The sequence below is a fragment of the Camelus bactrianus genome, chromosome 6 (genome assembly GCF_048773025.1).
Source record: "Camelus bactrianus isolate YW-2024 breed Bactrian camel chromosome 6, ASM4877302v1, whole genome shotgun sequence".
In the NCBI taxonomy this organism is placed as follows: Eukaryota; Metazoa; Chordata; class Mammalia; order Artiodactyla; family Camelidae; genus Camelus; species Camelus bactrianus.
Window position 1 is genome coordinate 51103006 of NC_133544.1, and position 24138 is coordinate 51127143.

Here is a 24138-nt window from a genome sequence, read left to right on the forward strand (position 1 = left end):
GATATGTCAGTAGGACCTACTAAAAAGTAGAATTAATTCTTCTCCTTACTACATTAAATCTAATGAATTTTATCTACAAAAGATCTATCTAGATTGTCCTTCCAATCATTTTAACAACCACTATCAGATATTAGGTTAAAGTTTAAAAATGTTGGCCAAACCCAACCCACAGAATGTTTTGTCTAAACTGCATGGTATTTTTTTTAAATCTGAATATTTGCCAGCATTAACAATCGGGACATTCACACCCAAAATATCTAGATTTCTAACTTTTCTTAAAATATCAAAAGATATGGCAAAAATCAGGCTGAACATAAGTAGTAGCTACCTACATCCTTTGGAGAAAGCATATACTCTCCAGCTGGTTACAGTTCCCACTTTTACCTATGCTACAGTCATCCCATTTGAGTTTATAAAGCCTGGTTTAGACCTCTACTATTTATTTCCTGAACTAAAGCAATACCTTCTTGATTTGGCTCCCTGCCTCTGATCTTCACCCATTCAATTCTTATTTGACAATGTTGACAGATAGACTTTATAAATGAAACTTCATTTTACTCCCTACTTAAAATTCTTCAGTAGTGCCCCCATCATTTAAAAGATAGAGTTGAGCACAGGGAAATATACACAAAATGTTATGATAACTCACAGAGAAAAAAATGTGACAATGAGTGTGTATATGTCCATGAATGACTGAAAAATTGTGCTGAACACTGGAATTTGACACAACATTGTAAAATGATTATAAATCAATAAAAAATTAAAAAAAAAAAGATAGAGTTGAATTTCCTATCATAACATGCAAAGCTGTTTTTTATTTAATCCCAGTATACAACTTCAGTCTCCCCCTATATTCAATCAGACTGAATTGCTTATAGATTCTCCAAAAATACCAGGATCTCTCCCACTTCTGTACTCTTAAAAATGCTCTCCCCTCAACCTGGAATGTTCATCCTTTCTTGCCTGGCTAACTCCTACTCTTCCTTCAAGATCACTCAAATAAGGTCTCCCCTGGGACATTTTTCCCAGGCTCTCCACTCTCTCTACCTACCACTTCCAATCAGTCTACTAGACAGCTCCTCCTGTATATTCATTGCATCCTGTGGCTATTCCAGCACCGTACTACAATTACTGCTTTTCTTACCTGTGTCCTCCAACTAGAGTGAGTTCCTTGAAGGGAACCAGTGTTAAATTTCATCTTAAAATGTAAATAAGAACTAAAGTACTTCCTCAATTATTTACATAATAGCAATAGATGAGAAAAGGAACAAACATTTGTAAAAAGGCCTCCTATGTGTCGAGTACTACAGTACTTACAATAAATGAGTTAGAATTTAATAGGATTTACAATAAATGAAAAAGTAGATAGATTTTGGAATTTGTTATGACTTGATTAAATTTTGAGATACTAGTTGCTTTTGCAGGATTCTCCTATTACACCATTTTGGGGTCACAGCTCTCATTCAAATACTAATAAGTTAAGATTAATTTTTATTTCTGAGTTAACTGTTAGTTTAATTTTCCCTGATTTGAAAAAAAGGAAGAAAAAAAAAAAAACAATGCTCAAGATCAACAAAGCTTAAGGAAAAATTTTTTTAAAAATTGTTAATAATATCTATGCAACAAATCATTCATGTAAGGAGAAAGCTTATATGTAAGATTTTACATAAAGATAAAAGTTATTTAACATTTAAATAGGGAGGATTCACTCAAATATAATTTTCAGTTGCTCCTATATTAATAAAGTAGGTAAAATCATTGAAAAAAAATTTTAAAGGTCAACTTACCCTTTCTGTAAGAATTACAATTGGTGAAAACGCAGAATTCAGGAAATCATAAACATCAATTTGAAATAAATATTTCAAAATCTGACACTCAGAAGCATCTTCTGTCGGTTCGTAAATAAAAATACGTTAACATTTGATATGATGTAACTTTTGAATCTAATTTCTTCCTAAATGGCTGCATTAGAGAACATATAACCTGTTTCTTACCTTTTTGAACAATGTAATTTTGAGAAGACAAAGAATAATCAATTGAAAAGATCTGGCTGTTTGGCAGGGAGTTTTCCACAGGTGTGTCTATTTCTACCTGAGCAGGCCTTTCAGCATCTAGTGGTGTTTCCGATTTTTCATCATTACTTTTAGAAGACAGAGTTTTGAAATGTACTTCTTCAGGAATTTTCATAGGTAACTCTGTATTAGAGACCTTATCTGCAAATAAATAAAGAGAAATGTTTGGGGATTTTTTGACACTTGCTTCGTTGTGGGCTTCCTATTTGTTTTCTAGGAAGGTCATTCTTTGAACCTTTGTGGTCCTTGTACTACTTCATTATGGAAAGAATTCATTAAAACATAAATTTGTAGCCTGTGTTAGTTCCTACTGCTGACATAATAAATTACTACACATGTAGCAGCTTAAACACTACAAGTATATGCTCTTAGAATCCTGGAAATCAGAAACCCTAAAACCAAGGAGTTGGCAGGGCTGTGTTCCTTTTGCAGGCGCTAGAGAATTCATTTCCTTGCCTTTTCTACCTTCTGAAGGCCACCTGCATCCCTTGGCTCATGGCCCCATCTTTCATGCTCAAAGCCAGCAGTGCATCATCTTCTAACCTCTCTCTCTTACTCTGACCCTCCTGCCTTCCTTCTGTAAGAAACCTTGTGATTATACTGGGCCCATTAGGATAATCTCTCCAGCTCAGGATGCTTAATTTAATCACATCTGCGAGGACCTTTTTGCCGTGTAAAGTAACAAATTCACAGTGTCTGGAGACTGAAGGGCCATTATTCAACCTACACATAGCCTTTCCCTTATTCTTTGACCTTTGAAGAATTTTTTAAACTGTATACTACTCTATTCTCTACACTGCCTAAAAATATTTTTTAAAAAACATAACTATTACTAACAACCCTGTTACACCATGTAAAAGCTTATGACTATGAATTCAGACAGTAAATAGATCCCCACAGGATTTCACTGTTCTAAGATACAGTTATTATCCAAGAAGGTGTAATATTTAAATGCTTGCAAGAAATATATATTCCTGACACTCAAGAAAACTGGTGAGCTAGATTTTTCTTGCTCTATTTGTTAGAGAACCAGAGAGTCAGGATGAACAAAATTACTTAGTTTCTACATCCAACTTGATAGTTAATTCTGTTTAGTAAAATAGGACAAACTGAGCTAGTTGGATAAAGAAAGGCAATATTAGAATTTAACAGCAATTAATTTCCAAGTTCTCAAATCTAATCCACTGGATCATGCATATCAACAACACATATTTGCTAATATGTACTATTAAACATAAAAGCCATTATCACTTAGTCTTTTAATGAGGTTACTCCAAAGGTGGAAGAATTGCCCGCTACTAAAGAAACTATATTAGTCGTTTGCACAGAAAGGTACCCATATTCTTAAGATATTTGAAACAAATTTGAAAATGATAAGGTACCAATCAAATGTCAGGTGTTGAACTTTTCCCACTCTCTTGGAGCTTTAGTAATTTCAAATCTCAATCTTTTTATTCCCTTCAACCCGTGTCCAGTATATCATTGTATACCATACCATACATCATATATCATCTACTAAGTATATTACAAGAAACAATGAATGAATAGAAGCCTTTTCAATCCCAAAATCAACTACATTCTTTATATCAAGTGAAAATTTTGGAGGAAGATATAATTGAGAGCAATCCGTATTAGTTAGCACTGATAAAATGTTTTATATTTTAAAGCATATTATATTATTTACTAGTTTACTAGAGTGTGTTGTGTAAAACAAATATCGATAATATAAATCCAAAACGTTTTCTTGACATCATTATTTAAGTTATTTTAGGAATTATCCATTTATTTCAGAAATTATCAAGAAAAGATTGACAGCATTAAAATAACATTTTGTATTTGTGCTAGCTCAGTAGAGGGAAAACACTGATATTAGAATATAGGGGGAGGGTATAGGTCAGTGGTAGAGCACATGATCAGCATGCTTGAAGCCCTGGGTTCAATCCCCAGTACCTCCACTTAAAAAATAAATAAACCTAATTCTTACCCCCCCAAAATTTTATATAAGTAAATAGAACATAAAAATAACAACTATAATATATTCTCATACAATTGTCAGTAAAGTACATGCTGCCATGAATATACACAGGTATATGCTTATTTTTCCTTCAGATACAATAACAGCATAAAGCTGTGCTGAGAAATCAAGTTAAAATCAATACCAAGTTGTGTTTTGAATTCTATTTCTATGCTATAAATGTGTCTGACAAAGTCAAAACTTCACAAGAGATTTTATGTTTCCTTAACTTGGTTATATCATGAAATTCACATATTGCTTCAGTAAGATAAGAGTGTCAAAAATTTCAGAAAGAAAACTCAAGAAATTATCAATATCATCATTGCTTTTTTTTTTACAGAATTTATATAAATCTACACTATTGATAAAAATGCATATTACTCAGCTGATAATATGATCATTACTTTAGGGAAAATGTAAGTTTTATTTTGCGTTTCAATTAAACAAAGCTGATAGAGGTTTAAATAAAATATTCTTGATTTTTCTACTGCTACATATTAAACATTTAAATGATTTACACCTTTAAACAAAAATACACATGAGTTCAAATTTAGAATGAAGATATATATATGCACATCTTGAGAACTTTCATTTAAATAAGATTACCCTTCCCCAAAATTAAAAAAAAAATGTTGAGACATAAAGTTTTCCATGTTTGTAATGTTGTGTCATATATTTAGTGCATGCCATGTCAAAGAGCCATCAATTTAAGACAATTCAGTTTCCAAACAGTTTAAACCGATCACTTGATTGAATGAATTAAACAGGATTAAAAAAAAAATTTAACTAGTCCTAGCCTGAAGTGTAGTACTCAAGTAAATTGTGGGATTTATTTCTCAGTTACTTTTTAAGACAAAGGTAGAAAAGTATCAGTGCAGTCCTGAAAAACAGTATTAAAGAATAGTCCTAAGTGAATTATTCAATCTCTAACTCATTGTTATGAATTTAACACATTGCTTTGATGCTGTCAGTTGTTTAGCATCGTTTAAAAGATGAAAGTCCCAGCTGAGCAAACACATATCTGTAGTTTAATAATGCCACCTGGGGACATTAAAGTGAAAATGAGCAATCAACTCAAGAGTCTGAATACAATAGGACTGTTGTAAATACAAGATTCAAAGAGTGATCTACATTAATGTTTAATGGCGTTAGAGGAAAAAAGGTTTATTCAACAATTAATTACACCAAATTTATATGTGGCTAAAGTGATTCCTTTAAGATACTATTTTAAACTGCATTTAAAATAAATATATGTTAAGAAAAATGAAAACTTCCTATAGTATTTTCATATTTAATTAGTTTCGAGGTATTAATTTCACATGACTTAAAGTTAAGCTTTAAAATTTACATTAGATACAGGTAAGACTTTCTTAAAACTGTTAATAAACAGAATTTTTATGTCAAATAAAATAATGAATAATTTTTCATATTTAACTGTACTCGGGAAATTCATTATTTAAGCTCAATTGAGTCCTCTTATAAAATAATTATTAATATTGTGATATAAATAACTGTTCCCTAATTTATCTGTTTTGCAAATTCTTATGTCAGCATATTAGTTTCTTTGTATATGTGGTTATCTCACATCTCAACTTTTCACAAATATTGATTCAAGATCAGTGATTCATTTTTCTTATGTACTCCTTCTAATTGAGTCAAGTTTCCATTTGTTATTCTCTAAAGGTTATTAAAATTATCTGAAAATATTGGCTGTTTTGACTATTTCTCCAATATCCAGAAAATAGAGTCTGTGGCCTTATCTGAATCCCCCTTTTAGTATTTTTTCTTTAAAACAAACTTTGCATGACTCCAGGTTGCTTTTCATTCAATTAATATTGAAATGTTTAAAAAACTCACTTTGTTTATATAGTAAAGACATACTTTTTTTGAAACTTAAAGGAATTTCTGAATATTTTTATAAAAATCCCTCAAAACTAGTTTTATTTAATTGAAGTATAGTCAGTTTACAATGTTGTATCAATTTCTGCTGCACAGCAATGTTTCAGTCATACAAATACATACATATATTCATTTTCATATTCTTTTTCACTATAGGTTACAACAAGATATTGAATATAGTTCCCTGTGCTATACAGAAGAAACATGTGTTTATTTTACATATAGTAGTTACTATCTGCAAATTGCAAAAACTAGTTATAATTGCCTCAATGCCCTGTTCTCATTTGACTATTCACCAAGTTATTCATATTTAGAAATTCTCCCAGCATCACTATATGAAATGATAAATTCTACTAAAGTGATATTCAGAATGCCCTGGAGTTTCTATAAATAGGCTCTAAAATATTTTTATATATCTATATTTTGAATCTTCTATATTTCTGGGCCTGATACTGTTTTGCTTTGTTTTAGTCTCTCTTCTTTCCAATTATTCTTATATGCTTTTTCACAAATATTCCTTTAGGATCTAACAAGTTTAGAATAAAATAATTTCCTCTAGACTTTGACAGTCTAGGTCTCTAAGGTTTTTCAGTGATGAAAATCATCACACCTACACCTTTCTTATTTAGAAAAGAGTTAGAATCTAAAGTATATTATCTGGTTAAGGATGTTGATCAAGTAAAAAACTTACATTTTGTAGAATATTAAGAAATGATGAAAGTAATCTAAATGTCCATTGACAAATTACTGGATAAAGAAGTTGTATATTTATATAATGGAATACTACTTGTCCATAAAAAAGAATAAAATAATGCCATTTGCAGCAACATGGATGGACTTAGAGATCATCATTCTAAGTGAAGTAATCCAGAAAAGACAAAGAAAAATACCATATGATATCACTCATAGGAATCTTAAAAAAAAAAAAGAAAAGGAAAGGAAAAACAGGACACTAATGAACTCATCTACAAAACAGAAACAGACTCACAGACATAGTAAACAATCTTATGGTTACTGGGGAAAGGGGTTGGGAAGGGTTAAATTTGGGAGTTTGAGATTGGCAAATGTTAACCACTATATATAAAACTAGATTAAAAAAACCAAATTTCTTCTGTATAGCACAGGGAACTATATTCAATATCTTATAATAACCTTTAATGAAAAAGAATGTGAAAACAAATATATGTATATGCATGACTGCAACATTATGCTGTACACTAGAAATTGACACATTGCAACTGACTATACTTCAATTTAAAAAAAAGAAAGAAAAGAAATGACATACAGTTCTTCTGAAACTTCAAAAAATCAACTAGCTCTAATGGAAATGTGTTTGAGTTTTGCAACTGATTGTTGATCTCTTCTTGTGAAAGATTTCCTGTCATTCTGGGGTTCAACTATTTCTGTATTATTGGCCAATATTTGCTGAGTTTCTAATCTGCCCTTCATATAGACATCAGAATGGAGATATGGAAAAGTCATGTTATATAATTCTTTACTTAAAATATAATCCACAGGCTTTTAGCCAAAGGAGAGCTAGATACCTGGATATCTAGATCTAGAAGTGTCCTCTGATACTCTGCTCTCTTCTGCTACCCTCTGCTGAGCCCCCAGAACTGAGAAATTTGAGGGAGAAAGTTGAAAACTTTTTACATTATTTTTGCTTGAGTTTCCTTATCATCTCATACACTTAAAGTAAACCCTGGTTCTTCTAGGGGAGGGGCAGGGAGGAGATACAGACCTAGAATAAAGTATCATTTAGGAATCAAGACTATTTTGAATTACTGAAGTCTTCCTTTGCTTAGGTTTCTAGGAACACCATTCAAATATAGCTGTATTGGGAAGGTTTTTTTTGTAAATGAGCTAAAAAGTGAGGGTAAAGAAGCACAAGCCCTCACCTACCAGAAAAGAAAGTCAATGGACATTATTTTAAAAAGGTTAATCAAAGCAGAACAATATAAATATTTTACTTAGAAAACAAATGTAAATACTAAAAGGAATTTGCTTAAAAAAATAAGAGAAATTATTATCCCTGGGACAGAGGTGTGAGTAGAGATGGACAGAGTGAACAGAAATTGCTTTTGCTTAAAAAAAAAAAGCCTTAGCACTATTTATATTTTTTGACCTGTTTACATATAGTATTTGATAAAAATTTATTGTAAAATAACTTGAGATTTCCTTGAAATATCCATATATATCCAGTTATTTTTTCCCTTGAGATTTTATTTTATAATATTAAGATCTGTCCTGGAGTAAACTAGAAATTGAAAAAAGGGTGGTTAATAAGGTTGCTGTTGATTATTGAGTATTTTGAGAAATATGGATTCTTGGACTTCTTCATGTGATACATACTTTGAAAAATAAATTATGTTTTAGAAATAAATTACAGATATTTTTATACTAACCTGACTGACTGTATCTGCTTTTCAACATCGTATCTTCCATATTATCTGTGGGGTAATTTTCAAGTGAAAATTCTTCTGTTTCATCATTTTCACCTACATTATTTTCATCCAATGTCTGCTTGGGAAATGGCAATTCTGTTTTCTTTGGAATGTTCTGGAAGTTCCAGGGGTTGTCAAAATTATACAAGAACTTTTTAAAATATGGTAAAGTATCCAAATCATTTGTTTTCTCTAAGACTCTTTCCTTGACTATTTGATCTTCAGTTTCCATAATTTTTATCATTTTTATTTCAGGGTCAAATTCACTTGTTGGAGGATGTCCACCTTTATCTCCCCCACCTCCTTCTTCATTTTTTTCATCATCTGATGTAATTTTATCTTTATTAGCATATGCAAAACCTAACATACCAAAACCAAAGTCAAACCAACTTGGCTTGAGAATTGAGCTATCATTAGTGATTGTGTCTTCTTTTTCTGTTGCCACTTCTGTACATGGAACTGTGGGTTCTTCCTCAGAGGATATGGAATTAGGAACATCTTGTAATGGTGGGTTGCTTTCTTCGGACAATAATTCATGCCCTGTATCCTCACCTCCAAAACCAAAATAACTTGTAAATCCACCACCAAACCAACCAGTGTCTTGAGGATTGAGAATGTGCTCTGACTCACTCATTAGCTCAGACTGCTGCTCTGGCACTGAATCGGATTCTGATTCAGATTCTTGCTTATGTTCTGTTTGGGACTCACCATTGTTTAATTCTTCTGAGTTGTTCTCTTCCACTGCTATTTTTCTACTTTGAAATGAGCTTTCTTGTAGAGGTTCAGTAACTGATTCAGAAGTCCTTCCATCAGCTTGATCCTTTCCAAATCCAAACCATCCTCTCACTTCAGGCACAGCTGAGGATGGTGGGACATGATCCACTTCTGGACTAGGATACTGTTCCGTACTTCCAGCTTTTACTGCTTCCCAGTCTTTTGATTCACTAGTACTTCTGACATCTTCAGGAGCCTCTGATGCTGGAAATTGATCTTCAAACAAAATACTTTCAAGAGTTGAATAAAAGCCAGGTTCTGTCTGAAAATCATTTTCATATACATTAGATTTGGTGTCTTTATCTTCTCCATATGGGTATATATTTTCACTGTTATCACTGTTTAATTCACTATCTTCATCTTCAAATACGAAGCTTACTCCAAGAAGACAGAGAAAGTCAGATTCCTGAAAGAAAAAAAATTATGATTGACATTAATATACCAAAATTCCTTGTTTCTCCCTAAATCATTTTAAATGGATGAGTATGAATAGATAAACAATAAGGACCTACTGTATAGCACAGGGAACTATATTCAGTTTCTTGTAATGAGCTGTAATGGAAAAGAATCTGAATATATATATACATATATATACATACATACACACACACACACTGAATGGCTTTGCTGTACACCTGAAACTAACATTGTAAGTTGACTATACTTCAATAAAAAATAAGAATTAAAAAAAAATTTTTAATAAGATGGATGAGTATGATTTGCCCAAGACCACACAACTAGCTCAACAACAGAGCAAAAGCTAAAATCATATATCTCCTAATCTCAAACACTTGTATCATAACTGGCTTGTTGGCATTAATGTTATTGAACAGTTTGAGAAGCAGAGACAACCAAGGCTTTGTGTATATTCTGCAAATAAACTTTAATGAAAAGATGTACATGTCCACACAATCTTGCTCCTTGTAAGGGTACCTGAATGGACACATGCAGCTGTGCAGTGGTTTCAGGGTGTGGAATTTCACGGCACATGGTCACAACTCAGACAAACCAGAGACTCTAATGCATGAAGGCCTGGTCACAAGCTGCACTGAAACACTTAGACTTCTTTTATTGAGAAATTGCATGTAGCCAGTGGAGATAGGGATCCCCTTGCTCATCTCACAGAACAACCAAATCATCAAGAAGAAAAATGGTGGAGCATTTTTTTTTTTCATCTGAGGGTGTGAAACAGTGATACACACTGCTCTTTGGATAGCACCAATATGAAATGAGAATAAAGCTCAGAATTTTTAAAAAGAAACTTCAGAATTGCAACTTTATACTATGTTTTCGGCACTGCGACAGAGTAGGTGATTAATAACAAACTCTGGAGCCAAGCTCCCTGGATTCAAATCTTGATCCTGACATTTACTTGCTCTGTGACCTTGGGTGAATTAGATGACTTTTCTATTTCTCCGTCTCCTCATCTGTAAAATGAGCATAATGACGGTGCCTATCTTATCTTATAGGGGTGTTGTGAGGACTAAATGAATCAAATACTTAAAATAGTAACCATCTCTAGTAAATACTAGCCTAACCTAACCCAAGGTCACACTACCCCAGATGAGCCAGTAATGCAAGGATAAAAAGCCCTAACCCCTTGCCTCTATTCAGGCCAACTCTGAAAGGCCATCCCAGCTTCAAATACCCTTATGGAATCACCTGAAACTTTTGTTGCAACTACATCACGGTTCAACTTCTCTGTCTGCCCAATCCTGCTTTTTCTTTTGTTCTGTCACAGGTGCCATTCCCAAGAGTACTCTCCAGTAAACTTCTTGGATGCAAAGGTCCAGCTCAAAGGCTGTTTTCCAGGGAACTTGACCTAAGACTTCGGGCCTTCCATATGACTACTGTGTGCCCTGCACTGTGCCAGGTGCTGGCATTCTACAGTAAACAACAGGAAAAAATAATTATAAATTGTGATAAGTGCTCTGCAGGAAATGAACAGGAAGCTGGGATTAAAAAGCAGTAATTCCTTTAGAATCATCATGCAAGACCTCTCTGAGGCACTCACGTTTAAGCTGTGACCAGTAAGGTAAGAAGGAACTAGCCAAGTGAAGAATTTAGGGGAGGCATTCCAGAGGGACAGCCTATTTGGGTTTCTGGGCTGGGAGAGAGCTTGGCATGTTCTAAGAACAGTCAATAGGCCAGTGTGGCCAGGAGCACCGTGAGTGAGGGGAGAGTGGTGAAGACAGTGTCAGCAGCGGGGCAGGAAGAGATCATGTAGGGCCGGGATAAGGAGTCAGGGCTTGAATCCAAGTTCAACAAAAAGCCATTTAAAGGCTTTAAACCAAACGTATGACATGATCTGCTTATTTTTATGTTCATTTTTGTATCTACAAGAACCATTGTCGTTTGGAGAATGAATTGGAAAAAGGCAAAAGTAGAGGTAAGAAGACCAGTAAGAAGCCTGCTGTACGGTTCTACTCAAGAGATAGTGAGGCCTTGAATGCAAGCTCTGGGAAGAGTGGAAATGAAGAGAAGACGGAACTGACAGGACCAGTGAACAGTTAATCCCAGACTTTGTGTTGGTAGAGAGCCAGATGATAGTTTACTGAACTAGGCAGACTCCCTTCACACTGACCTCACTTAAGGGAAATTGGCTTAACGTGGAATCTGAATTAAACAGGCTCATCAAATTCACATATTGAAAAGCCACCTTCTGATGCCCTTTCTCACTCTTAAGCCCAACATTATGAAGCCCATTTAAAACTCCAACAGTGAAAGAGACCTAGATATGAGATATGAGACCTAGAAAGTGTGATGGGAAATAATAGGCTCTGTCCCAGTAGGACAATAACAACAGTAATAATATCTGACACTTATGTAGCACTTACTGAGTGCTGTTCTATGTGCTCTACACAGGCTCATTTTTCTTCAATAAATTTATGAGGTGGCACTACGTTAGAATCATCATCTTCATTTTACAGAAGAGAAAACTAAAGCACACCAGGCCACATAGCTACTGAGTGGCTGAGCCGGGCTTTGAACTCAGTCCACCTCCAGAATCCATGTTTTTAACCTGTCTGTTAATTTTCCGGAAAGCAAAATCTTTGTCATCACCTTAGTCTTACCTAACTTTACTCATATCTCAAACTATTCTTAGAGTGAGTTCTCAGTCACAAGTTCTATTATGGACCCACTATACAAGATGCATGACCAATGGGCACTTTCACTACAGAAAACTGTTCCAGCCAAGACATTTTTAATTCAATTAATAACCGAAATGAGTTTACTCACTTTAGTTGATATTTGAACTTCCTCGGATATGAACACCTCTTCAATCTGGACTGCATCTCTGGGGAAATATCCAAAGTCCTTTCCTTTCTATCAAAATGAAGAACAAAGATTAGCAAGTAAGAGTGATCAAAGCAATAATAGCTATTGAGCCTAATTTTGTTTCATGTCCTTGACTTTCATCTATTTTAAATTACAGACATTAATTGGCTTTCATTTGCCACATAAAAGAAAGTGCGTGAAATAGTATTCTTTTTGCTATTCAAAAGAACATTAATTTGAGGGAATAAAGGGCCAAGTTATAAAATGCCACTTTTTCAAATTTGACAGGGAAAACCACTCATTTTCTTCCTTTTTCTGTTCTTTAATGACCTTTCTTGCCCAGGTGGACCGCAGATTTACTCTAGTAACCTGGAATATCAGAAGGCAAGGGAATGGTAACAGTAGCCATGCTCAATGGAGCTGTGACATTTCAGCATTTTCAGGATGTCAAAATCAGGTAAGATGTTAAAACTCTGAAGGACCAAGGTGGATTCATCAAGATGGTGAAGATCTATGAGTCCTCTAGGGGGGATTTGGTTCCATTCAACTCTTCTGAGGGTACCTAGGTAACAATGATATTCTTAATCCCTTTTAAGTGCTTACAAGATGTCCCCCAGGAGTGAAGGCATCTCACAAGCCCATTTCCTATACCTGTCAAAGTTTAAAGAATATATTTATTTTGGTCCTTTAATCCAGCATCATAGGAAAATGGATGGTTAAAGCTTTCAATTGAAAATAGGTTTGTATCTTATATTACATTATTATGCTTTAGAATGAAAAGATGCCATGAGAAATTTTACTCCCAAGCTGAACAAGTATAACCAGTCTGATACTTACATCATTTCCATATTGTGTATACATAAGACCTCTTTTTTTGTTGTTTGTTTCTTTTTTGAGGAGGGAAGGGAGGTAATTAGGTTTATTTATTCATTTATTTTTAGAGGAGGTAATGGAGATTGAATCCAGGACCCTGTGCATGCTAGGCATGTACTCTACCACTTGAGCTGTATCTTCCTCCACACTAAGATTTCTTTCTTGTGTAGCCTCTGTGATCTTTATTTGAAGGAACAGAATCTATTTGGGTCTATCCTGCTTTTTAGCATCAGGGACTATATGACTGAACCTCTCCTTGGCCAGAATTGTTTGCCTGGACTTTGCAGCTCCCAAGATTTCCTACCGTTTGTGGTGCCTTAAACATACCACTTCTCTGCCTTGAATGCATTGGAGGTATGCAATGCAGGTATAATAAAAATGACACAGGAGTTAACACAGAAGGAAAAGAAAGCATTATTTCTTGTTTTCTCTGTGTGAAAATAATACTTCTGCACAAAAGCAGCATGTACTTTGGTGTAGAACCAGGGAGAAGTTCCAAGCACACTTCATTTTGTGCATTAGATGTTTAATCCAGGCAGATACCCGTTTAAGAAACAACATTGTAGAGTTCACTTTGTCAGTTTCCAAATAGTTACAGCAACTGGAGCTGGAAGACTTACAACTGAGGTGTAATGGTGGGCCATCTTGGCCCTTCTGAGTTTAAACACCTTTCTTGTGGTATTTAGAGAGATGAGTCAGGCTTCTAGAATTTCAGTGTAATAGGACTTTTGGCCAAATAAAAGTTTCTCTCAGTTATTCCTTTTTTCCATGAAAAATTTATATACCTCATTTCCCTAGGCTACTAATCTTTCTGAGGCTCTCTTCAGCAATTCAGTCCTTTATTTGCTCAGAAAGACATGCCTTTTAGTCTGATTAACTAAAACTTCCCAGTCTCTCTTAAACTTGGCCATTGGCAGCACCAAGAGATGGCTGAGGTTGCCTGGTCATCCCATAATCTCCATCAGCACCTCTAAAGTGTCTCCAAGTAAATATAAAACCTAAGTCCAAAAACTGTGCATGCTGTGTAAAAATAATTTAAAGGCACTATTAATCCTTCATTCCAGCCAGACTGCCTTCCCAGAAGCTACTTTTATAGAAATTCTGGAACCAACACCAAACATAGCCACTTTTTGTTTGTTTAAATATGTTTAAGGGTATATATATAAAGTGCTTTGAAATTCTTGAAGTTCCTCTAGAGATGAAAACCAGGCATCCTCGTGCAAGCTGGTGATTTATTCTGTATTCAGTTTATAAGATTAGATACTTACACTTCCTGCCCACAAATCTTCCCTTTCTCCTGCAAGTTTAACATAAACAGATATCTCTTCTCCCTTAGTGAAGTTCAGGTATCGACAGTCAGATCCTTTGTAGTCTCTTGTGGCTAAGACCCTGCTTATTAAAGCTATGTAAACATGCAAAGAAAAACACACATTTTAAATTAAAATGTTCTTTATCCCCCTCCCATCTTGCCCTCCTCCAAAACATCCTCTGCATTTCCAGATGCTAATTTCTTCATCTCATTGATGTCCTCAAAAACCTACATAGACTTCCCACTGCACAGAATCAATTGTAAGCTCTTTGGATTGGTATCCAAGGCTGTCCATGACCAAGTCCTCCCTCCCTGTTTAAAATGACTTTCTCTTATTCCTCTACAGACACGCTGGTCTATCCATTTTCCCTGGAATGTGTCATAATTCTTGTCAGTGGAAAGGGAAGGAAAAGATAATTAGTTTTCTTCTTGGCACCTACAATATTCAAGGCATCATGACAAGCTCTTTCATGCCTTATTATTATTATTGTTGTTATTATTATTATTGTTGTTGTTATTGTTATTATTATTATTATTATTATTATTATATCTTCAAAACAGACCTATGAGGTAAATAATCTAATCTTAGACTAACAAATGAGCTTTGACTAAGTCTCAAAGAGTTGGTTACACACATAGTAAATGGTGGAGCCAGATTTGCACTGACGTTCTTTTCACTGCAACATTTGCCTTCCATTTGCTGAACTTTTCTTTCTACTCTTTCCTAAACCTTCCAAGAAACCCATCAGTCTCTCCTCATGGACAACTCACATCCTACTTCCTCTAGGAGCCATCCCTAACTGGCCCAGCCTACTCTGCCCCTTCTCTGAATTTCAGTGTTACCAACTATCCGTCTGTTGTATCACTGTTTACAGTTTCATGTTGACCTGTCTTGTCATTATTCACCAGAATGAATATTCCTGGAGGACAATAAACTTATCTTACATTTCATTTTATTTCTGTTAGATACACATCCCTCACCCCTAGACTCAGAATACAATAGGCTGTTAATAACCATGAATGATCTTAACCACATATGCTAGATTTAGCCCTTCAACATATAAAGTAATATACATACCGTATTAACTGTCATAATTATACTAACATATAATATAAAAAACGTTTTGATTGTCACACACTTAAAGTTAAAATAACAGTAGCAATTACTATAAATTTGAATGTTCTCTTTCCATGTTCCAGCCCTAAGGAAACTAAAAAGAGATTGTAAAGAAGGAAAGAAAGATGATGATAATGATCATGATGATGATCATGATGATGATTATTATTATTATAAGATATCACCTAGTAAACCTTTTCTGCATACTAAATTACATATCCAAATGATTAAGGAAATTATTTACTCATAAAAAATTTAAGTTATTTGTTTATACTAGTAATCATTTGCATTTTTAATTTACATGTGGTAAATTATAAGAAATTCTCACATACTGGAGAGAGAGAACATATTTAAAGCAATTCTAAATATATTGGGATGCTATTCATTTTGTACCATAATGCTAATGTCAGAAAATAAACGAAGTCCTTAAGTAATAAAGTGAAAATTAATTTCCCTTTGTAGAAGATAGAGGAACTTTAATATTAAAGGATATAAATAAATCTATGTACTTTAACACTGATTTTAGTATTTTTGCATAATAAGTGAACACAGAAATGATTAATGTTTGATAAAGTTTAGACAATAAATCATGCTGGTTTGAAATAAAAACATTCCTAGAAAACTCATGAGAATCAGAAAGTTCTAATTGTGAAATAGAACTAAAAAAATGTAAAGGCTTCATAGAAACTATCAAATGGCTTGCTATCTCTTTTAATATAAATCAATTACATTTATCCTAAAAAAATAATAAAAGTGCTGATTAGTTTGTTTTTGAGGTCTGGATAAATATCTTTATAATTTCTGATCTATTTATATATCAGGCTGATCTTTGTCCCTTTGCATATTTACATTAAAAACTATCACAAAATGCTTTGCTTCCAGCATATCATTTTCATAGTGAGCTATACTTTATAATTACACCTATTTCTCAATGATATTAATGTTTATTTTTGTCATACTTGTTCACAATAACATTTTACATCATTTGAAAGCTTCATTTAAGAGGAAAAGTAGGAAAAAAGAAAAGCAACTTACTTTCACATTCCGAGTCACCACATTTTTTAAAGTCTGACAGCAGTTTTTTGCCTTCCAGACACTTTGTCAGAGAAATAACCAAGAGGAGGATTCTGTGAACTCCAAGCTCCGCCATGCTAAAACAAGAAGGAATCCCAAACAAGAGTTAAACTGATTGTTTAGGCTGTAGATATGCCAGCCCAAACAGGAGACACCCCACTCTCTTTACTAAGTATTAAAGGAAAAGATTTCGGTTTTTTAAATCCCTTGTTAACTACATTTTTCTATCGGTGTTTAGGCTTAACTTGAGGGACGCTCCGTTCTCAATCTGCAGTGTCTGCAGTGTCAGGTACCCAGATTACACACAAGGGTTTAATAATTAACAGGAATTCTTAGTTAGAGTCGTGTCTTATAAAGCTGGCCCAAGTGAAACTCTCTGGCTTAAAGGCACCTTGCACTCCATGCGGCAATTCTTAAACAGGCCTCCACAAAAAGATACTTCATCTCTTTCCGTTAAACTTTTCCAGCAAATCAGTTAAGAATTACATAGTATTTGCTGCGTGCAGATAGCAGCAAGAGAGGGTGAGGGTCTAGCTCAAGAGGTAGAGCACATATTTAGCATGCACAAGGTCCTGGGTTCAATCCCCAGTACCTCCTCTGAAAATGAGGAAATAAATAAACCTAATTACCTCCCCTCCTCAAAAAACAAACAGACAGATAACAGCAAGAGTGGAGAAAGTATATAGTTAAATGTAGAAGAAATAATAATTCATGTTAAAAGCATGATTTTTGAATATCATGATGAAAGTTATTTGAAAAAAATTCCATTTTCATATTTTAAAAGCCTTCAGTGTTCTCTGAAGTTAAAATCTGTATTTAGTTAAGAGTAATAGTTAGAATGTGTTAAATACTCATTTTGTTCTAGGCACTATCTTAGGCAATTATGTGATCTAATTTTACTCTCACATCAACTGTCTGAGGTAGGTAATATTATCGTCCCCATTTCTGCATTATGAGGAAACTGAGGTACACAGAGATACATTAGCTCACTGGCCCAGTGTCACATAGTGAGTGGAGAAGAAATTTAAAGCCAGGGCTCTGCAACTTCTCCCACTCACACCACTGTGCTTCAACACCGCATCATCTGCCACAGAAAGAGGTCTACTCTGTTTGCAACAGTACTATTCCAGAAAGAGCAGGCACAATGTCATTTTATATATTTGAAATTGTATGTATATTTTTGTACATAGAGAATGAGAGAGAAATCTGAAAGAATCCTCCCCCATATGGTGGGAGTATATCATGTGAGCTCAAGTTGTATTCACTTTCTTCTTTGTACTTTTCCATATTGTTTGACTTTCTTTTTAAAAATCAGTGAGCATAGGACATTTTAAAATATCAATAAAGTTATGAAAATCAAGTTAGTTGAATGTTATTGTCTCTTAAAAGGGATCAAATCCCTTTATTGGGAACTTTTGTGTAACACACTAGATCTCAGTAGATTTTTGGAAACCAAGGTTGTCCTATTTCAATCCTGAGAAGATATCTTTGTCAGCCCTTCTTTGCAGTACCTTTCCCCAGGGTCTGGGCATGCCAGAGGACATGCGGTTCACAGAACTCAGTGCTTGAATGACACTGCACTCCCCTCTAGTGCCTGAGCAAGCTAAAGTGAAAGACTTGCCTTCAAAGTCCCTCAGAAGAAAGTGTATTTTCTGTTTGTTTTCCAGAACCAATCATTAGTAGGAAGCCTGCTCTCTGAGATCAAAGATTTTTACATCCTTAGAAAGAATCTGATAGAGCCTGAGTTGGAGGCTCCTTTGGTTTCCAAGCAGAGCACTGCATAGCTGTACATCTGCACACTCAAAAAGTGTAGGTTCATTTCTTGAACACTTTTGCAAATCTGTAAACTATGTTGTCAAAGACAAAGAAGGACTGGCTCTTCAGCTTCAAATTTTGGCACAGAATTATTTACATAATCTATGATAGCAAATCAAGAATACTGAGTAATGAATGACTTTATCATTTTCTGTATTCAGTATTTAAAATGTTACCACTAAATACTGAACTAGTTAATTTAACTATGTTCTAAGATAAGAGGGAGAAGAACCTAGGTAAATTTTAATTTGCCTGGTAATTTGAGTCAAGAAAAACAAGAAAAAAAGCTCTTGCCTAAGATACCAGCTTGGAGAGATTTACTCCTGCCAGAAATGCTCCCACTTTCTTGCTATTTAATGCGCTCAGATTATCTCATTTTATGTTCAGACCATTATTTAAATATATTTTAACAAGATATCTGAAAAAGAGGGAGCCCAATGTCAACTGTCTCTAACAGATCCAAAGAGATGGTACATAAAAGGGATAAGAACATTAAGTTTAAAGAAACCAAAGTATCAATTTTCCCCTGTAAAAACAGTCTTGTTAACTAGCCACACATTATCTAATTGCTGATGCATTTTGCAGCTCAAGTACTGTGTCAATATTAAAATATAATACTGCTACTGAGGAAGACTTCATGGTAACACTGTCAGGAATACTGATTTGCAAGGCTATAGCTTTCTTGAGAAACCACACAGGAGGTAAGAGTGCCCACTACGTAAAGCTTAAGAATCAATCATCAAAGCCACACATGTTCAAAATCTTGGAGACAATATCGCAAAGCAACACTGTCCATGAGAATATAGACGTACTCACGAGTGCTGCACTTCTACTGGTTGGTGATGTTATTTCTGGTACTACATAGTACTATCTTTTCTCTTAATACCTCAGATTTCCTGAAGCGGGAACATATTTCTTCACCAGCTGCCTCTTACTCCGGCAGTTTATAAGACAAAGAAACTTGATTACAGTAGTCCCGCCTTATCCACGGTTTCAAGTTCCATGGTTTCAGTTACCCTTGGTCAACGGAGGTCTGAAAATATTAAATTGAAAATTCCAGAAATAACTCACAGGTTTTAAACTGTGCACCATTCTAGGTAGCGGGATGAAGCTCATGCTGTCTGCTCCCTCCTGCTTGGTCATGAATTATCCCTTTGTGCAGCACATCCTGCCTGTCACTCCCTCAGCTGTCTTGGTTATCAGATCGTCTGTCAAGATATCACAGTGCTTGTGTTCAAGGAGTCCTTGGTTTCCTTAATAATGTCATCAAAGCGCAAGAACAGTGATACTGGCAATTTGGATATGCCAAAGAGAAACTGTAAAGTGCTCCCTTTAAGTGAAAAGGTGAACGTTCTCGACTTAATAAGGGAAGAAATAAAAGTCATATGCTGAAGTTGTTAAGATAGACAGTAAGAATGAATCTTCTATCAGGAAGCCGTGAAGAAGGAAAAAGAAGTTTGCGCTCGTTTTGCTATCACACCTCAAACTGCAAAAGTTATGACCATATAGTGTGTAAGTGCTTAGTTAAGATGGAAAAAGCATATATATCATTTATATGTGGAATCTAAAAAGAAAGATACAAATAAACTTATTTACAAAATAGAAACAGACTCAGACATAGAAAACAAACTCATGGTTACCAGGGAGGGAAAGGGGTAGGAAAGGATAAACTGGGAGTTCGAGATACACAAGTTTATACCATATAGCACAGGGAACTATACAATATATACAATATCCTGTAGTAACCTATAGTGAAAAAAAAAATATGTATGTATGTGTATGACTGAAACTTTATGCTATACACCAGAAATGGACAAAACATTGTAAACTGACTATATTTCAGTTTTTTAAAAAGATGGAAAAGGCATTAAATTTGTACAATAAGAAATGTTGAAAGAGACCACTTCACATAACTTTTATTACAATATATCATTATAAAAAACACAAAAAATTGTTATAATTGTTCTATTTTTTATTATTATTTTTTATCTCTTACTGTGCCTAATTCGTAAGTTAACTTTATCATAGGTATGTATGTATAGGAAAAAAACATTGCATGTATGGGGTTCAGTACTATCCATGGTTTCAGGCATACATGGGGGTCTTGGAATGTGTCCCCTATGGATAAAGGAGGACTACTGTAGAAGGTACTTGGAATAAGTTGAACTAATTAAGCTGGGGTACTTCTTATTAGGGAGGGGGGCACTAGAACAGAGCCTTTGGAAACAGTTCCCATGATAGACAGGTGCATAGTGATAGATAAGGCCCAGGAGAGACTGAAATCAAACCGGTGTGGAAGACATGGAGACAGCCCCCACATCCCATCTTCAAGGTAAGACTTTCTCCCCAACTGCAGGGAGTGCAGTTATCAGACAGCCTCTGGCTGGCAGCTACTTCCAGGTCTGCCTCAGCTGCAGAGAGCCACCTTACCCAAGATCACCCCTTCGTGGGTGATCTAGTGAATAAATGACAAGGGATTACAAAGGCAGGATCATTTCAGCCTAATGTGAGACACTCTGATCTGCATTCCTCACTCCTGGGCTCCTTGTTGGGTTGACTGAAGCTCTGGAGAACTTGCATTGCAGTTTGATTTCCCCTTCTGCCCAGTCCTTCTTTCTCTTCCTTCTTTCATAGTGTTGATCCCTTAAACCCAAAAATCTGTCTCAGCATTTACTTCTAGAGGACCCAACCTCAGAAGCTAATGATCCACAGATGCAAAAAGAGGAGATGGCAGAACTTGCACATTTTGGCCCACTGTTGGTGTTAGTCACCCCATGGCTCTTGTCACTTTTTGTTTTTGTGTTGCTGAAGGCCATGTTTTAATTCTGCCCACTTTTTCTCATTCTGTCTATCAATCAGAGTTCTACCAGGAAACAGATGGGTATTCCATTTTGAGGGATGGCATTCTTCAGTGATTGAGGAGTTTCTAATGGACTATTAACAAAGGTATGGGCAGGGTTAAGAGAGATCAGCAAGGCATGTAAAATCTGCAGGCACGAAGGAACAGTACCCACAGCCTGGGAGAGAATCATGGGAAAGGACGGCCCAACAGGCACTTGAAGCCTCCAGTAAAGGAACTCAGTCAAGAAAACTTCACTCGTCATTCTGATCTCCTGATTGTACTTCCTATTGGCCAAACCCAGCTAGATGCCAGAGAATAAGGGAAACTCTGAAGCAGTTTTAAAGGTCTGTATTCTAGGGATGCAGAGCAGAGCGGCAATAGTGGATTGGCAGGAGCAGAAAGATACACTGTCATTATTCCTTTACTGTGTGTTTTTGACTAATAGTGTGCCACATCTTCTGTATCCAAGATGGTGTGTATGTGATATTTGCATATCAGGGGACAGAATTGATTAGTCTCATCAGTTGACAGGATGGGAATTTAGTGCTTGTTGAGTACCAACTTTGCACCAATGAGCTTACTATTTCACAGACAAAACTCATCTTCCAGGACATGTATTTTTTTTTTATTGAATGCCAGCAGTGTGTCAGGCATTATTCTAGGGACTGGAGGCACAAGAGTGAACAGGACAAAGTCCTTGCTCTCATGGACCTTGTACGCTACTGAAGGGAGACAGACAAGAATAAACAAACAAATAAATGAACAAGATAACTGCAGGTAGTGATAAGTTATTACAGAGAAGTTGTCTGCCTAGATAAAATTGTTAGGAAAGGCATCTCTGGACAGTGACATTTGATTTAAGACGGAGGAGTAGGAAGGTAGAATATTCTGAACAGAGGGAAGAATTAACGAGAAAGTCATTCTTCATTGTCTGAAGTTAGATTGCCAAAGATTTAAAGAAAAAAGGAAAGAGGCATATTGGATGCATTCTAGTGTGTCAGAAACAAAACTCTAAAGGGGAAACCAACTTGGTATATATAATCAAGAAACGTAAAGGTAAATGGAGAGTGGTCGGAGATGAAGTGGGAGACACAGACAGAAGTCCAACCATGCAGGGAATTTTAGCTGTGGAAATACATGTGAGCTTTAATCTAAGTGCAATGGGGAAGCCACAGGAAGTTTTAAGGAAGAGAATGATGTTGTGTTTTTAATCTTATAACTTCATGTTTTTGCTTTACTTACTCCTACTTATTCTTCAAGTCTCTTAGGTTACATCACTTACTGCATACATCACTCAATAACTTTTTATTGAATGAATGAATGAACAAATACATTCATCAATGAATATAAATGAATTGATTTCTTTTCAAGGTCAAGATTCTTCATGCCTCATTACTAAATGAAATTCTATCTTCAGCTGTGTAGCTCAGCTGCTTCTCTTTCATTTCAAAACGAAAGTCAAGTAATTGCTTCGATTAAATTTTCTCTTGTGTAAAACAAAATTTGACAAAAAGGATCGGATCTCATATTTATCTTTGTCACTGGGTCGTTATTAGTAACAGCAGTAAAAAGTCTAAAATATCTAGCAAGCAAAACTACGAAAAGCCTTTGTATCCCAAATACCATAGACAAGTTGCTAAATATGAGTAGGTTAATGAGCAACAGTATGGAAATATTTAGTATACCTAGTAATTTCCAATCATCAATAGCCTGAGTGTCTTTTAAGAATCCATATAGCAGCAACATGGATGGACCTAGAGATGGTCATACTAAGCGAAATAATTCAGACAGAGAAAGACAAATGTATCACTTATATGTGGAATCTAAAAAACATGACACAAATGAACTTATTTACAAAAACTGAAACAGGCTCATAGACATAGAAAACAAACTTATGGTTATCAGAGGGCAAAGGGCAAGGGGGTGTTAATTAGGAGTTTGGGATTAGCAGATACAAACTACTATATATAAAATAGATAAACAAGGATCTACTATATATCACAGGGAATTATATTCAAGAACTTGTAATAATCTATAATGAAAAAGAATATTAAAAATTGTACATATACACACATACAATTCAATCACTATTCTGCACACCAGAAACTAACACAACATTGTAAATCAACTATACTTCAATGAAAAAACAAAAATAAAGAACTCACATGAATCAATTGTATATATTCTTACATGATCTCCGCCAAAATCAGCCTTCTTCACTCCCTGCTGCCATCCTTTCCGCATTTACATACCATTTCCTTCTTGCCTCTTTTAGTGTCCATGCCCATAAGTGTCTCATGACCCTAAGCTTCTTTAAGAAAAAAAGTAATAAACTAATTCACCAAAAAAATCAGCAACTTCATGTTTATGCCTCACCCACATATTAAATTTCACAAGAGTTTATAGAAAAAATTTCTGCATGGAAATGAATAGACAAATCCTTTGTAATTATTATTTATCTATTATTTACTTTATCCATTTCTTTCAAAGATGTATAGGATAATAGATCTGATGCTTTCCTTATTTTTCCCTTTCACTTCTTCCATATTCCCTAGGACAAAGACATAAATGCCCCCTCTGCTAGGACTTGGCAAACTACTTAGCCTCTTGAAGCCTCAAGGTCTTT

General features: G+C 35.0%; 1 protein-coding gene across 5 annotated transcripts in view; it reads right to left on the reverse strand.

Moving 5' to 3' along the window:
- Nucleotides 1–17148, reverse strand: part of MIA2 (MIA SH3 domain ER export factor 2) — an 81208-nt gene extending 64060 nt beyond the window's left edge. Inside the window, exons 1-7 of one of the 5 annotated variants that reach the window (XM_010967028.3) lie at nt 17074–17145; nt 16817–16932; nt 14624–14757; nt 12444–12530; nt 8391–9609; nt 1995–2213; nt 1788–1888 (exon numbers count right to left, since the gene is read on the reverse strand). In XM_010967028.3, the coding sequence (XP_010965330.2) occupies nt 1788–1888; nt 1995–2213; nt 8391–9609; nt 12444–12530; nt 14624–14757; nt 16817–16931 (1875 nt within the window). In that variant the 5' untranslated portion in view covers nt 16932; nt 17074–17145. Of the gene's footprint in view, nt 1–1787; nt 1889–1994; nt 2214–8390; nt 9610–12443; nt 12531–14623; nt 14758–16816 lie in introns of all 5 variants that reach the window. The other 4 variants (XR_006718918.2, XM_045504288.2, XM_045504287.2 and 1 more) reach the window with 4 other exon arrangements.
- Nucleotides 17149–24138: the final 6990 nt, after the last annotated feature.